Source organism: Prunus dulcis, chromosome 4, assembly GCF_902201215.1.
Source record: "Prunus dulcis chromosome 4, ALMONDv2, whole genome shotgun sequence".
NCBI lineage: Eukaryota > Viridiplantae > Streptophyta > Magnoliopsida > Rosales > Rosaceae > Prunus > Prunus dulcis.
In genome coordinates this window covers 7,586,230-7,602,545 of record NC_047653.1, presented here as the reverse complement: position 1 = coordinate 7,602,545, position 16,316 = coordinate 7,586,230, and the positions used below count along the sequence as shown (strand labels likewise).

Sequence of the window (16,316 nt, the reverse complement as noted above, 5' to 3'; positions counted from 1 at the left end):
CAAAAAGATGTTTATGCAGGCTGTGACCGAACAATTCACCTTCCAATAAAATACACATTCTCATAGACCCTTTTGACCCTTTTTGTTTTTCTTCATTCACACATTTCTGAGCAAAGTGACTGAAAGTTGGACTGCTAAAGAATCAATCTTTATGGCCAACTTAATTAGCCAATTGTCTACCATTTACCCTTTCTTTTGGGCAATTCTAGGGAGGTCCAAGGCTGCCTTGGCTATCCTCTCTATATATTCAAAAGCTTCTTCTGCATGCCTGCCTCTGCCTGCTTCTAGTCTTTGGGTTTTGTGGGAATTGGAGCAAAAGGAGAAGAATAAGCTTAACTTGGAGTTTTGGGTATTGTTGCAAGTCATGGCCACAAACAAAGAGCACACAAGGATTTGCATTCTTTTTCTCTATTTGGCTCTGGCAACTATTTCCTTCTATCAATGTGGTAAGCCTCTTCTTTAAAGAATTTACAACCCGTTGTATTTAACCTATTTCGTTTTACTAATTAGATGCAGGAGACAATAAAGTTTATCAAATGGCATTGTAAGCCTCACTTGGAGACACTGAATTTTGAGATGATTTGAAGCTTAGTTGATAAGCCTAAATGTTTTGGCAGAGGCAAGAAGATCAATGAGATTACTAAAAGCTGTTCCAAGTCCAGCACATCAGAGAAGTCTGTTTCTCAAAGCTGCAAAGAATTTGAAGTTAATTAAGCAAATTGATTTTCCATTGGAGGGATCAAAGGAAATCCAGCCCTATGGTGTGAGCTCACCACTTACATTGCCACCTTATGATTCATTGGCTCCAATTTCCTTGCCTGAAAATGCACCTCCTTATTGTACAACTGCACCCAATACCCCACAAACCCCTTCTGCAATTTTTACCCCTACTCCATCAACACCCTATCCACCAATCCTTCCTATTCAAAGCCCACCAGGAAGCCCAACTATCATTATCCCAGGCCCACCAGAATCTATCTCTACTCCGAATCCACCCGTAACCTTCCCGAGCCCAACAATTATTATCCCAGGCCCACCCGAATCCACTCCTAATCCACCCGTAACCGTCCCAAGCCCAACAATTATTATCCCAGGCCCACCCGAATCCACTCCTAATCCACCCGTAACCGTCCCAAGCCCAACTGTCATAGTCCCAAGCCCACCAGACTTTATACCTAGTCCCACTATCTATATCCCAAGCCCACCTGATTATGAGCCCAGCCCACCGGCCCTTGTCCCAAACCCACCTTTTTCGGTGCCATCTCCTTTCGGGTTTCAGCCAAGCCCACCGGTGTTCGAGCCTCCTATTATCTTCCCCCCACCGACCACACCACCGACCCCGAAAAGAGGCCCAAAGGCTCCCCTGTGGTGCGTAGCTAAGCCGTCAGTGCCCGACCCAATCATTCAAGAAGCTATGAATTATGCTTGTGGATCGGGAGCGGATTGCGGGCCCATTCAGCCCAGTGGGCCGTGCTTTGAGCCCAACTCATTGTTTGCCCATGCTTCCTATGCCTTCAATAGCTTCTGGCAAAGGACGAAGGTTGCTGGTGGCACTTGTGAGTTTGGAGGAACTGGCATGCTAGTCACTGTCGATCCAAGTAAGTTTATAAATCAATGGTGCATTTCTTTCAAAACTATTATTATACCCACACAACAAAGAAACTTAGTATTTGTTTATAAGCATTTTAGGTTATATAAATACTGATCCATTATCTTTGGTGATGTCTTCTTCCACAGGCTATGATGGGTGCCACTTTGTCTATTATTGATCAGAGGAGACAAGATCACAATCACAATCACAATGCAGATCATTTTTATTTATTTTTTTCTTTTTTTCTTGTCAATTTATCGACACGAAAGGTACAAAATTTCGGTGTATGTGACCATAATTTGAACAGGAATTTTGTAAGTAAAAACTATGTAGGTTACTGGTTGCTCACTGATGAATGTAGATTTCAATAACTTTCCTGCTACAGATTGTGGGTCTTTTTTCTCTCTCTCTCTCTCTGTGCCTCTGCTGTGTATAAGCATTCCACCAGTACAACTAGAAAGAGAAACAGACGATCCATAATTTGGAGCAAAGCAAACTTTTTTTTTTTAAAAGGTTGAAAGGCAAATGAATCAACTGATCATAATGGGCAAAGTATTTGCTTTGCCAAATCCAATATAAAAAGTAGAAGGGATTATGTTCCTTGTTGCTAAGATTGATTCGTTTGCCTTTGCTGGTGCTAAAACAGTAGAAGGGATTATGTTCCTTATTGCTTTTTTTATTTTTTTTTTATTTTTTTTATAAATAATTTTTAAAACAGTAAGTGCAGCAAGGAATAAGGGATTTGGAATCTGTTTTATGTTGGTTTGTAACTTTAATTTTAATTTATTTCATTTCTTACTTAGATAAATTGGATTATTGGTATTTTTTTAATGACTTAATGAACCAACCCGAACTGAATTTACAATTAATCAACTGACCGGTTAAATGGCTTAATAATTGATTAACTGAGAGATTTAGTCCAGTTAATGAAAAAGCTCTCTACTGTTCCAAACCCCTCACTCATGCCCACCCCTCCTTGTAACCTACCTACCATGACAAGGTTTTATCTATTTATTAATATACATTATCCAAAGACTTGGAAACTCTTATACTAATGTGGCCACGTGGCTAATCTACTAGAAGACTAATCTTATCTTCTATGTATCAAATTATGTTATTTATTTATCTATGATGACCCACTTAAAAATTTAGTCGAATTTATGCCATTGTCGACCACTAAGGATTTTATTATATACTAAATCTCACTTTGGAGTTGGAAGAATGAATTAAAGCAAACAACTTTACACAAGGAAAAGAAAGAGCAACAAAAAAGGGTTCAATGACTCTACTTTAGCTTCTTGATTGATACATGTATAAAGCTTATGATATTTGATAACATGAAAATAAATCACGTAAAAAAATCAAAAGGGAAAAGCGGAACAGTGAGTACCATGCACCCGCTCACACCCAACCAATAAATTTTGACGTTTCCCTCCATAATTTCGCAGCTCACTAGGCGCTTCCAATGCACGCCCCTGAACCCCTACTTTATTTTCTCCTCTCCCCTATGTCCTAGCTTCCCAACTCTCTCTTTCTCTCCCTAGCAGCCGCCGCCGCCAGTACAGCCACCGCCCCAACGGCCGCAATGTCAAGTTCAATCTTCGAAGACGGCTTCTCCTCCGATCGGCTCTTCAACCAGGGCTACTCCTACACCTACGATGACGTCATCTTCCTTCCTCACTACATCGACTTCCCCACCGACTCCGTCCATTTGGCCACCAGACTCAGCCGCCGCGTCCCTCTCTCGATCCCCTGCGTCTCGTCCCCCATGGACACCGTCACCGAGGCCCACATGGCCATTTCCATGGCCGCCCTCGGTGGCATCGGCATCATCCACTCCAACACGACGCCGTCTGAGCAAGCCCACATGGTTAAAGCCGTCAAATCCCGCCGCGTCCCGGTTCTCTCCAATCCCGTCTTTAAATCCCCAAGCGATCGAATCCAATCCGACGATGTCTTCGACTCTTCCAACCCCTACGTCCTGGTCACTGAGAATGGATGTCCCAGTTCGAAGCTTTTGGGGTACGTGGCGGGTAGAGATTGGGCGAAATTAGGAGACAAGGAGGTGAAGATTTACGATTACATGGTGAACTGTACGGACTTCACGGTGCCGTGGAGTTACGATTTGGGGCGGATTGGGGAGCACATGGAGGAGAAAAGGCGAGATGTGGTGGCGACTGTGAGGGACGATGAGGTTGTGGATGTGGTAGCGAAGGAGGAGGTGGAGAGGATTAAAGGGTACCCGAAATTGGGGGTGGGGACGGTGGGGCCCAACGGGGCGTGGCGGGTCGGGGCGGCCATCGGGACAAGGGAGACAGATAAGGAGAGATTGGAGGGGTTGGTGAAGGCAGGGGTTGATGTGGTGGTGTTGGACAGTTCTCAGGGGAACTCCATTTATCAGATTGAGATGATTAAGTATGTGAAGAAAACTTACTCGAATTTGGATGTGGTTGGTGGGAATGTGGTGACGGTGAGTCAGGCGCAGAATTTGATTCAGGCTGGTGTTGATGGATTGAGGGTTGGAATGGGATCTGGCTCCATTTGTACCACACAAGAGGTCTGCGCCGTCGGGCGGGGGCAGGTATAAAAATACAGTTTTTTTTTTTTTGTTTACTTGTTTTTGTGAATGATGGCTTTAGGTTGTGCTATGACTGGTGGTGGTTAAATTAAGATTTTGTAGAATCTGGAGGTGAATGGATTGGAAGTTATGTTATTGGTTACAATGGTTTGTTCTTTTTAAGGGTTGCTGATAGTTATACCATTTTTTTATTAAAGTTGTTTCGGTTTTGGTAATATGTTTCAGGCAACTGCTGTTTACAAGGTTGCATCTATTGCTTCACAAAGTGGTGTGCCTGTCATTGCTGATGGTGGAATTTCCAATTCTGGACACATTGTCAAGGCTTTGGTCCTTGGGGCTTCAACTGTCATGATGGGAAGCTTCTTAGCTGGAAGCAATGAGGCTCCTGGGGCTTATGAGTATCAGGTATGTCAGGGAGATGACGCATCTTTTATTGCCAGAACAGATATGCTGCTTACACTAGAAATTAAAACTTTACTTTCACACTTCTACCCTGTGTGAGTGTTACTTGAATATGTTTTTTTGTATTTCATTGAATGATTTTGATGATTTTTTGAGAGTTGAAGGAGGTTAGCACTCAGGTTTACAAAATATTAGAATTATGAATGTGTAAAGAAACTTAGCATGACGCCATGTGTTTCTAAATTTTCCACATATCCTGACTTATTTCTCATCCTTTTTGGACTGCTTCAGCTATAATTGTATAGAATAGTTTTACTTGATTGCTGTGTGTTTGGCTTGCCATCGATTTTTTGTGCTTACACATCTTTAGGAATATCATTGGCATGTTCACATGGACTCTCTGTGTGATGACTAGAACTTCACAAGTTCGAGGCCTAAGTGCAGTCTTGGATTTTCATGGATGCGTGTTAAAGCTGAACTTATAGCGGGGGTACTGTACTACCCACGGATGGACAGAGCATTTCTTGCCTGTTAGTTATTATCATGTAGGGAGCAATTAATTGAATTTTTTTATTATTGTTTTGATTTTGGACACAGGGTCATTGTGCTTATTAAACCCACCATACACACGATGTGTAATTCTTGGATGTTAAGTTATATTTATTGGCAGCCTCTCTCTCCCTCTCTCACTTCGACATGTTTTAGTTTCTCTGTTATGTTGTTGATGATAAAAAAAAAATTTGAATATTTAACCTTATAGCTTGTGTGGAGAAGAATTTCCACAGCTTTTGTTTCTCTGGGCCATATTTCTTTTAGAAGATTTGTCTGGTTGTTTTGATTGGTACTGAAGTGCTTTTGATGTGCACATCTTTCCTTATGTCTGAACAGTATGCATAATTCTAATTATGTACCGTACGTAGTTGTACTGGCTTTTTTCAGCATACTTGCTTTTGTTATTTCTTTGTTATTGTTGATTTAGCTATCAGTATGCTTAACCTGTACTGAGGAAACAGTGTCTGTTATATAAGTAATTTCATTTCTCTGTATCAGAATGGTCATCGAATAAAAAAATATCGAGGCATGGGATCTCTTGAAGCAATGACAAAAGGCAGCGACCAAAGGTACTTGGGTGATACAGCTAAGCTGAAAATTGCACAGGGGGTGGTTGGGGCAGTTGCAGACAAAGGTTCTGTTTTGAAGTTCATACCTTACACAATCCAAGCTGTGAAACAAGGTTTCCAAGATCTTGGTGCTTCTTCTCTGCAATCTGGTCACGACCTCCTAAGAACAAGCGTTTTAAGGCTAGAGGTATGGAGTCCATTTTGCATAAGTAGTTGTGTTATTCATGGAATTATTATCAAGAAAGTCATTTCAGTTCTATGCTTTAATGAGAAATGGTGGTGTAATCGATGACTCTTGCAATAACTCACTCTTCTTGTCTGTTCCATCTACCGTTTGTATTCTAGTTCGTCACTCCCAAGTGGAACTACCAACGAAAGTGAGAAAGAAACATTAGTCTAGAATACTACTATTGGGTGTCAGTCATATACAAACACTGACATATAGAAAAGAGCTATGTGTTAAAACAGAGAGTATGGAGTTAGGTTCAGGGCCCCTTTAAAGTCCAAATTAGGGCCCTTTAAAGTCCAAATTAGGGCTAATATGGCTAATGCCCCTGAGGGTCAGCTGGATATGTCAAAAGTATTTGCGGTGGCTTTCATGGCCTTTAACGTGCTGAAATGGTCGATCACTTAACCTAGACATTCACAATTTTAGGCTCCAATTAGCTGGGTGTACTTTTACATCAAAGGTGTAGGTGTTATATCTGTCAGACCAATTCTTAGTATGAACATTTGCTTATGGAACCTGGGATGTTATGGCGGTCGTATTAAGAACTAATGCGGTTTTCTCAGTCAGTTGATAATGTATTTTATTGTGCAGGTAAGAACAGGAGCAGCACAAGTAGAAGGTGGAGTTCATGGGCTGGTTTCTTATGAGAAGAAGTCATTTTGATGGATATATCTCTTCATCCTTGGTTGCTGTTGGTGCCGCATCTCGCAATCCCTCCATGTTTCGTTCTGCAACCAAATATCACCAATTTTGCACGAGTGACAAGGATCGATTGTCAGTTGAGCAGCAAAAGTTTTGGTCTTAAACAGTTCTCTGGCTTTTTGTTGGTTACCATGAGAGCTTCCATATCTACTGCATCTTGTTTGACCCTGCACTTTTAAGTGGGACATATATAACTAGTTTGATGTATTAAGTTATGTCTGTTACTAGTTTATGCTTTAGCTGAATGAAACAAGTGCTTTTTAGAAATTATTATGAAATAATTTTGTTCCAAGGGTTCCTTTCTTTAGATGGATTGTACCTTGTGTTTATGGATGGATAGACTTTATGAGCAATCGTTGGTGACTTTAGTGTCTCAATATTATGAGCACTCATCATAATATTAGAATGGATGTTTAATAGAGAAGAAAAGAGGCCATGATTCCCATGTTGAACTTTCTAAGGAGCCCCTAAATTTTTACTTTTTTTTCTTTATAAATGGAGAGAGCATGCACACGTTACACGTCCATATTCTGTTTTTTTAATAGAAGCAATATTTACTAAATTAGACTAAATTAATCTGATATATGGAGAGGGAATTCAAATTTGGGTGCAGATACTTTGTTTTTAATTGCAATGATCTTTACTTGAGTCTCATTTAAGTCAATATTTGTTAAGTTATTGATAAATAAAAATATAGGTTGCATAACTTTAGGGCGGATCCGTAATACTGTGTTTTTTACTCAAATTTTGACTTTAGACTTTTGGATTAGCCCACTATCTATGGATGTGATTGAATCTGACATAGTAAGCATACTTTTTATTCATTTTAAAATAAAAGTTATTCCAAAAACTTGATCAACCACACCATATTTCCATATTATTCTATGACTGGTAAATATAAAAATCAAATACAATATATGCCAAATGTGAGAAGGGTCAGCTGACCACTCTAATTGTTCATTGACGCCGCCCCTCGGCTGTAGTCCGGGCCGGCCAGCAAATGTTTCCGATCCCGAAACTTACGGGTCCTCACCTCTATGAGACGATGCCTGAAGGCACGGTAGCTCGGCCTGAATTTCCGCGTATTTTCTTTGCCATGTTAATATTATTCATCTTCAGAAGCTCGCTACCTTTGTTGTCCTCTGCAATGACAATAAAAAAACTTGATTAATAATAAAAAATTGATCAATGTATACATACATTACACATAAACATGGCCCTTCTAGAGAGAGATTTAATACATAAATAAAAATATCCGAATACAGTTTTTCGGTAAAATACTGAAGTTTCATTGAATACGAACATACATAGTATGTATATATATTTTTTTGGAAAAGAGACTAACTGGTTTCTGAAAAGTAAGAAACTCCGGCAAACGTTGTTTCGGATGAGAACAACAACACTAGGGTGAAGAGACTCATCACGTAATTAGCCCTGGGAACCATTTTTAATGATAGACAGTCTGTTTCAAGTTTCACTCCTCCTTTTCCAATCCCACACCACCTTCCTTGTATTATATATAATACGCCAGTAAACACCACAACAAGTTGTAGGAGTACTAGTTTCCACTGATTAGACTAAAATATTTGTTTGTGGGCTCTTTTGAAAGGGGTAAAAGTGCTTTTGACACGGTTGGCACAAAATTTAGAAGAACGTTTGGGTCATAAAGCACTTATTTGGAAATAAAACGTTCTTATGGAAAATTTTCAACTTTTCATGGAAGTTTTGTTCAATGTGCGTCCCAAACCAACCAACCCTAAAGTCAAAGTCCTTGCGTGTTTCACAATTACCTTCCTTTATGTGAACCATGAACCAAAACTAATTAGTGAATGTTTTTGTGCGTACAGACAAGTTGGATCAGGACTCTTCGTCTTCTGTATCAAAATCAGAAATATACTATGACTATTATAAAATCAATTCACTGCAGCACGCCTAAATGTGTGAGGCTTTACTCCATCTCAAACTCTCCGTTAAAATATTGTATTTTATTTTGTCAATTGTCCAGTGTGCTACATTTCAGTCATAAACAAAGTATGAACATTGTCAAGCATCTAAGTTGCTGACTCTATCAATTTCTTCTAACAAAAAAAAAAAAAAACTGTCTATCAATTTCATCAAAATTCAACAAGAAAATTCATTTGCATTTAAATGCATGAATAAATGCAAGATATTGACTTTAACTGAGGTGTAGGAAATCGATCTTTCCCCAAAGAGTTTAGTCAGGGTAGTCCCAAAGGACTTTGGGAGATCGACATTTTTTGGGTGAATTTGAAGTTGAATGGAAATCTGCTAAAATATGAGAAACTATGACCCTCCGTTTGGATGAGGGAAAATAACTCGAAATTTAACTAAAAGTCGGAAATTTATGAGGAGAAAATGACAATTCCCTTGTTTGGCAAGTTAAGCAAGGAATTTATTAAATGACGCATGGAAAACATCGTGAAAATTGGAGCATCAAATTCCCGAGTTTAATTCCATCAAAATAGGCGTCATTTCATAATTTCCATAGTGCCATTTACAAAATTCTATCATTTACAAAATTCGACATACATAAATCCAAACACCGAAATCTTCAAAATCCAGAAATTGAAATGATGGAAATCGAAATTTCGTCATTTTAGAATTCTATGTAATTTTCAATTTCTTCATCCAAACGGAGAGAATATTGTTTGGGGGAATTTTCTGTGTATTCTTCTTTTTGTAGGAGGTCATATTTATAGTACAATAAAACCTTGAAGGCGAAGGAAAGTAATAGCTCTTAATTCTATTTACGATATGAAATCAGAAATAAAGGGGAAGTCAATTACAATTAAAACGGGAATCCTTGGTGTGTAAGAAAAGTTACAAGTCACGCCAACACTCCTCCTCAAGTTGGTGCATAGATGTCGTCGATGCCCAATTTGTCTAGTGACGTGTGGAACGCTTTACTAGAAATCACCTTTGTCAAAATATCTGCCAATTGATTCTGGAATTTCACGAAAGGGAATTGAATTAGTTTAGCCTCAAGGTTATGTTTGATGAAGTATCGATCCACTTCAATATGTTTGGTGCGATCATGTTGAACTGGATTATGTGCAATAGAAATTGCAGCCTTGTTGTCACAAAAGAGATTCATTATAGGTTCATACCCAAGTTTAGTAACCAACTTCCTTAACCAAAGGAGCTCACAAATTCCTTTAGTTATACCTCTAAACTCGGCTTCTGCACTAGATAGAGTTACTATCTTCTGTTTCTTGCTCTTCCTTGTCACCAAATTACCTCCCATGAATATGAAGTAACTAGATGTGGATCTTTTATTTGTTACACTACTTGCCTAATCTGCATATGTATAACCATCAATACTCAGATGACCATGTTTTCAGAACATAAGTCATTTTATGAGTGCAGACTTCAAATATCTAAGTATTTGAAGAACTGCATTCATGTGGTCTTCACTTGGAGAATGTATAAATTGATTGACTACGTTCACTGCATAAGCAATGTGTGGTCGAGTATGTGACAAATAGATCAATCTTCCCACTAACCTTTGATATCTTTCTTTGTTAGTTGGAACTTGATCTAGGTATTTTTCAAGATGATGATTATGAACAATAGGAGTATCTACAAGTTTGCAATCTAGCATTCATGTGTCTGTCAGTAAGTCCAACACATTTTTCTGTTGAGAGAGGAATATGCCTTGCTTTGATCGAGCCACCTCAATCCCCAAGAAATACTTAAGTCCACCTAGATTTTTCATCTCAAGTTTAGTAGTCAAATACTCTTGCAGTTGAGATATTTCATGTTTATCATTCCCAGTAATAATTATATCGGCAACATATATTATTAAAGTCGTTACCTTCCCTTTATGATGTTTCAAGAACAGAGTATGATCTGAGTTACTCTGCCTAAAACCATTGTTCTCCATTGCCATGGTGAACAGTCTAAACCATGCGCAAGGTGACTGTTTCAATCTATACAACACCTTTCTCAACTTGCATGTTGTTCCAGTCTGAGTAGAAGTGGCATATCTAGGTGGAATGTCCATGTATACCTCATCTGTGAGTTCTCCATGCAGGATTGCATTTTTTTAGATCAAACTGGTATAATGGCCAATTCAAATTAGCTACAAGAGATAGTAAGACTCTAACGGTGTTTAACTTTGATAATGGAGCAAGGGTCTCTTCATAGTCTATATCGTAGGTTTGTGTGTAACCCTTTGCCACAAGCCTTGCATTGTATCGTTCGATAGATTCATCAACATTGTGTTTTACAGTGAACACCCATCTACAACCAATGGTCTTTTTCCCTTGTGGTAAAGGTTCCAGTGTCAAAGTCAGATTTTTTTCGAGAGCCTTTCATCTATTCTTTCATATGTTGAACCCATTTTGGGTCTTTCAATGCCTCAGTTATCTTGGTTGGGATATGGTTAACAAACAATTGATGCTTAAAAGCCTTGAATGGTTCAAGTAGTCTCTATATGGATACATGATTGGCAATCAGATACTTCGATGTTTTGCCAATCTGTCGAGAATATCGATTTGATGGCTTTTCCACGGTTTTGCATGAAAGGTAATTTATATCCAAAAGAATTATCAACCAAATTTGCAAATATAGTAGGAGCATTTACCTCAGGGATTTTCTCAGGAAATTGGTCAGTAGGTACTGTTGGATGCGATGGGGGGTCTTCAACTAGCGGTTCTGGATCATCTTGAGGAGCGGAACCCAAATATGAAATATCTTTACACATGGAAAGCGATAGATCATCAAGGTTTGTACAATCAATCGTTACCTAACTGAGATGAGTATTGTCTTCAAGACTCCGATGTGATTGATCATCGAGGTCGAGATGATCAATTCTTTCTGGGCAGAAATGAATTCCTCCGTCTTCCAAGTTGCTCCAATTGTGCTATTCATTTCGTATCTCCCTCTGAAGTGTAGAACTGGATGTCGGTCATGGAAGAACATCTCAAATTCCAAAAAGGTCACATTTAATATGACATAGTTACACTAGGTAGTAGGGTGATAACATCAGTAGCCTTTCTGATGAGTGACATATCCTATAAAAACATAACGAAGCGCATGTAGATGAAGTTTGCTATGCTGATTTTTGTGGAGATGAACGATGGTCACGAATCCAAAGATTCAGGGTGCGAGCACTTGTAAGGGAGTTTTAAAGCTCAAGACATTAGAAGACATGCAGTTGATTAGGTGAACTACGGTGACAATAGCTTCATCCCAGTGATGGCAAGAAAATGAGCACCAATCAGAAGTGCTCAGGCTGTTTCAAAAAGATGTCGATTCTTTCGTTCAGCAACACCATTTTGTTGTGGTGTCTAAGGACATGTCGTCTCATGGATAATTCATTGCTGTTGGAAGTAAGTCTAAAAGTCATGATTGACAAATTCTCCACCGTTGCCGGAGCAAAGGTTATGTATTTAAGCATTGAATTGAGTTTTTATCTGTTTGTGGAAGGACTGAAATCGTGAAAACACTTCATTTTTATTCGGCATCAAATAAAGCCATGTCATCAGGGTACAATCGTCGACGAATGTGACAAACTATCAAACGCCAGAAAGAGCAGTGATAGGTGAGGGTCCTTAGACATCAAAGTGAATTAATTTAAATAGAGTAGTACATTTGCTTGTACTCAATGGATAAGGAGCACGGTAACTCTTGGCTGAAATACAAGTGTCACATTTGAAGTCGGAGTCTTCGAAACCTAAGAATAAATCTGGTATAATATGCTTCATATAACTAAAGGATGGATTTCCAAAACGACTGTGCCACAACCAAATTTGTCTTTGTTTGCTATTAGAGGAATGTGTCACACTATTAGCCATGCATGTACTGAAGTTATCTACATAATATAGCCCCTTTCTTTTAGTACCATGACTAATAATCTCCTTAGTGTGAATATCTTGAAGCAAACAAAAAGTCGGATAGATTAGTACACAACGATTCAATTGTTCAATAAGCTGACCAACTGACATAAACTTATTAGATAGAGATGGAACAAGTAAAGTATTAGGCAATGACATAGAGGATGAGAGAGCAATAGTGCCAGTCCCTGTCACAGGATAAGTAACTCCATTAGAAATACTAGTTCGTCTGGGTTAGGTGGTACTCAGAAAATCATCAGGATCAAACGCCATATGATCGGTTGCATCGGAGTCAATGATCCATCCCATGGAATCACTCATATTCGAAGTATGGAATACATAACTAGAACCACTCCTTGCAGCTTTATGTCATCTTCGATCTTTAAGTGCATCCCACCAATCGGGGTTTCCATTCAATTTAAAATAAGTATCACGAGTGTGTCTCGGATCGCCGCAGTATGTGCAATTTATTCCATATGTCTAGATCTTTGTTCGGGAAGTCATAATATGTGCAGTGGAAGATTCTTATGGTATACTATAGGTAAATATCTGAGTTTGAATCTGAGTCAGGATCTGACTCGAGATCTGGGTTGGAGTATGATTCTCGGTCTGGGTCAGGATCTGAGTCTTGGCCAGTATCAGCGTCTGAATTGGGGTCGGGATCTGGGTCTGAGTCTGATTCGGGGTTTTTTTGAATAACTGGGTCATTCTTGACATAAATTCTTCTAAGATCGAGGTTGGGGTCGTGGTCGAGACCTGGTTCTATATCTTTAAAAACTGAGTCATTTGGGTCGTCAATCGTTCAAGGTTCTTAGTGGGGGTATGATTCTAGATCTTCAAAAATTAGGTCATCTGGGTCTTCAATTCTTCTAGTTTCTGGGTCTGGTGGTAGAGGAATCAGTGGTGCTACCTCCATGAGGGATGATCGGATCTTGATCCCTCATGGCAGCGTCGACATGTGGTTGGCTAGGGTTTAGTAGCAATTCCAAGATCGCTACTCTGTTACCATGCTAAAATATGAAAAACTATGAGAGAATATTGTTTGTGGGAATTTTGTGTATTCTTCTCCTCATAGGAGGTCATATTTATAGTACAATAAAACTTTGAAGGCCTAAGAAAATAATAATTCCTAATTCTATTTGTGGTAGGAAATCAGAAATAAAAGGGAAACCAATTACAAGTAATATAAGATTTCTTTGTGTGTAAGGAAAGTCACAAGTCACGCCAACACAATCAACTTTGGCGTCCTTTACCATACGAATTTAGTATCATTCCACTGATGAATTTGGCGTCCTATACCATATGAATTTAGGTATCATTCCACTGACGAATTCGATGAGTCAATTCCTGACTCTTTTTTTTCAATATCTAATTTTTTTTTCTTCAAGTTGCTAATTCTTCTGTCAATGTCATCATTAAAATTGAACAACAAAATTCAAACATTGCATTATAGAGACGATGAATTTAACAGAGAGGTGTAGAAAAGACTTCTTCCCATACAAACCACCTTACCTTAGAAAGAAAAGTGAAAGAGAGGTCTCAACCACAAAAACTTGTCGATCGCTGGATATATTGTGGAAAACGGAAACAGTGCATGTAGAATAATAGCTATAAATAAAGCCATCAAATACACGATTGTGTAGGAACAAAAATATATACAATGACATATTTATTATGCTGTGTAGCTTTCCTTATCTCGCTGTTCTCATCACCAAACATTGCTTTTGCTTCTCCTCTTGAAGCAGAGGCTCTTCTCAAATGGAAAGCTAGCTTCCAAAATCAAACCAAGAATAATCTGACCTCTTGGGCTTACCATCCAAAAGCAAATACAATGCCATGCAACGTTTGGACTGGAATTTCATGCAACACTGCTGGAAGTGTCAACAGGATAAACCTCACCAATTCTGGGATACAAGGTACGCTATATGAATTTCCATTCCCGTCCCTCCCTAATCTCGAATATATTGACCTCAGCTTGAACCAACTCTTTGGTGCCATCCCATCTCAGATCAGTTCCCTCTCCAAACTCATCTATTTTGACCTTTCTTATAATCAGTTTTCTGGGAAAATCCCACCAGAAATTGGTCTTCTCAATAATCTTCAAGTCCTGCACCTAATTGGGAACCAATTAAATGGTTCAATCCCTCGAGAAATTGGTCAGCTTAAGTTTCTTAATGAGCTTGCTCTGCAAATAAACAGTCTAGAAGGTCCAATTCCGGCTTCTCTTGGTAACCTATCCAATTTAGCTGTACTGTACATGCAGGACAACTATTTAACAGGTTCCATTCCTTCAGATTTTGGAAATTTAAAAAACCTAACCATGATGTACTTGTTCACCAATCAACTTTCTGGTTCTATCCCTTCAGAATTAGGAAATTTGAAGTCTCTAGTGGAATTATGCATTAATGACAACAGTCTATCTGGTTCAATCCCGACATCTTTAGGTGATCTGACAAACCTTACCGTTCTCTATCTCTTTGAAAATAAGCTTTCCGGCGTAATTCCAAAAGACATAGGGAACTTGATATCTATTGTGGAACTAGTGTTGAGCCAGAATCAACTCAATGGTTCCATCCCCACTTCACTTGGTGACTTGAGCAACCTAGAAAAGTTATACCTCCGTGATAACCAACTTTCTGGCTCCATCCCCCAAGAGATGGAGAATCTTATGAAGTTGACTGTACTGCAGTTGGACACTAACAACTTTTCTGGTTATTTGCCCCAAAATATTTGCCGACGTGGATCACTACAAATCTTTACGGCATACAACAACCATTTCATAGGTCCAATCCCCAAAAGCTTGAAAACTTGCAAGAGCTTAGTCAGAGTTAGTCTTCAAGGGAACCAACTGACAGACAATATATCTGAAGACTTTGGTGCCTATCCAAATCTTCGATTTGTTGACCTAAGCGACAATAACTTGCATGGCGAAATCTCACACCTCTGGGGACAGTGTCCGCAGTTAGCATCACTGAAAATCGCAATGAACAAGCTTACTGGTAGCATACCACCTGAGCTTAGCCATGCAACCCAAATTCATGAACTGGATCTTTCTTCCAATAGTTTAGTAGGGGTGATTCCAAAGGACTTTGGGAGATTGACTTCTTTGGTGGAATTGAAGTTGGACTGCAATCAACTTTGGGGTCCCATACCCTCAGAATTTGGATCATTGACTGATATTGAATATCTTGACTTGTCCACCAACAAATTCAATGAGTCAATTCCAAGCATTTTTGGCGACTTGCTTAACTTATACTACTTGAATTTGAGCAATAACAAGTTCAGCCAAGAAATTCCATTTCAGTTGGGGAAGTTAGTTCATATTTCCCAACTTGATTTAAGTCACAACTCACTCGAGGGTAAGATACCATCAGAAATGAGCAGTATGCAAAGTTTGGAGAAGTTGAATCTTTCCCACAATAATCTTACCGGTCTCATTCCAACAACTTTTGATGGAATGCATGGGCTGAATGACATCGACATATCCTACAATCAGCTGCAGGGTACAATCCCCAACAACAAAGCATTTCAAAATGCTCGAATGGAAGGGAATAACGGATTGTGTGGCAATGTTGGAGGACTAAAACCCTGCAATCATTCTGTGGAACATAAGCGAACCTCAAAAAAGGCGTTCTTAATCATTTTCCCTATCTTGGGAGTACTTTTACTTGCTTTCCTGGCATTTGGTTTGATTGATAGAAGAAGAAGAAGTAGAAAAAAGAAATCACAGGAAATAGAACAGGGCAATATGCATGAAAGCTTTTTCTCAATAATTAATTTTGACGGAAGAAAAATGTATGGAGAAATCATGAAAGCAACCAATGGTTTTGATGCC

General features: G+C 39.1%; 3 protein-coding genes across 3 annotated transcripts in view; all 3 read left to right on the top strand.

Moving 5' to 3' along the window:
* The first annotated feature begins 307 nt into the window (after positions 1-307).
* On the top strand, positions 308-1,957 carry LOC117626132 (pollen-specific leucine-rich repeat extensin-like protein 1). The gene is made up of 3 exons (XM_034357784.1): positions 308-446; positions 618-1,598; positions 1,738-1,957. Exons 1-3 carry the CDS (start codon positions 365-367, stop codon positions 1,767-1,769), a joined length of 1,095 nt encoding a protein of 364 aa, XP_034213675.1. The 5' UTR covers positions 308-364; the 3' UTR covers positions 1,770-1,957.
* A 1,103-nt stretch (positions 1,958-3,060) lies between these two features.
* Positions 3,061-7,026, top strand: LOC117624789 (inosine-5'-monophosphate dehydrogenase 2-like). Its single transcript, XM_034356239.1, has 4 exons — positions 3,061-4,172; positions 4,395-4,574; positions 5,622-5,879; positions 6,513-7,026. The coding sequence occupies exons 1-4, from the start codon at positions 3,177-3,179 to the stop codon at positions 6,582-6,584; spliced, it is 1,506 nt and encodes a 501-aa protein (XP_034212130.1). The 5' UTR covers positions 3,061-3,176; the 3' UTR covers positions 6,585-7,026.
* A 7,286-nt stretch (positions 7,027-14,312) lies between these two features.
* LOC117625223 (MDIS1-interacting receptor like kinase 2-like) overlaps positions 14,313-16,316 on the top strand; it is a 2,336-nt gene continuing 332 nt past the window's right edge. The window contains exon 1 of the mRNA XM_034356828.1: positions 14,313-16,276. Coding sequence (XP_034212719.1) covers positions 14,313-16,276 — 1,964 coding nt within the window. The remainder of the gene's footprint in view (positions 16,277-16,316) is intronic.

What these genes read in the sequence shown, in the direction of transcription:
- LOC117626132 (XM_034357784.1), top strand. Translation starts at nt 365, where the DNA reads ATGGCCACAAACAAAGAGCACACAAGGATTTGCATTCTTTTTCTCTAT. An exon ending in TATTTCCTTCTATCAATGTG is followed by an intron (nt 447 to 617) that starts GTAAGCCTCTTC and finishes ATGTTTTGGCAG; the next exon opens with AGGCAAGAAGATCAATGAGA. An exon ending in GCTAGTCACTGTCGATCCAA is followed by an intron (nt 1,599 to 1,737) that starts GTAAGTTTATAA and finishes CTTCTTCCACAG; the next exon opens with GCTATGATGGGTGCCACTTT.
- LOC117624789 (XM_034356239.1), top strand. Translation starts at nt 3,177, where the DNA reads ATGTCAAGTTCAATCTTCGAAGACGGCTTCTCCTCCGATCGGCTCTTC. An exon ending in CTGGGGCTTATGAGTATCAG is followed by an intron (nt 4,575 to 5,621) that starts GTATGTCAGGGA and finishes TCTCTGTATCAG; the next exon opens with AATGGTCATCGAATAAAAAA. An exon ending in CAAGCGTTTTAAGGCTAGAG is followed by an intron (nt 5,880 to 6,512) that starts GTATGGAGTCCA and finishes TTTATTGTGCAG; the next exon opens with GTAAGAACAGGAGCAGCACA.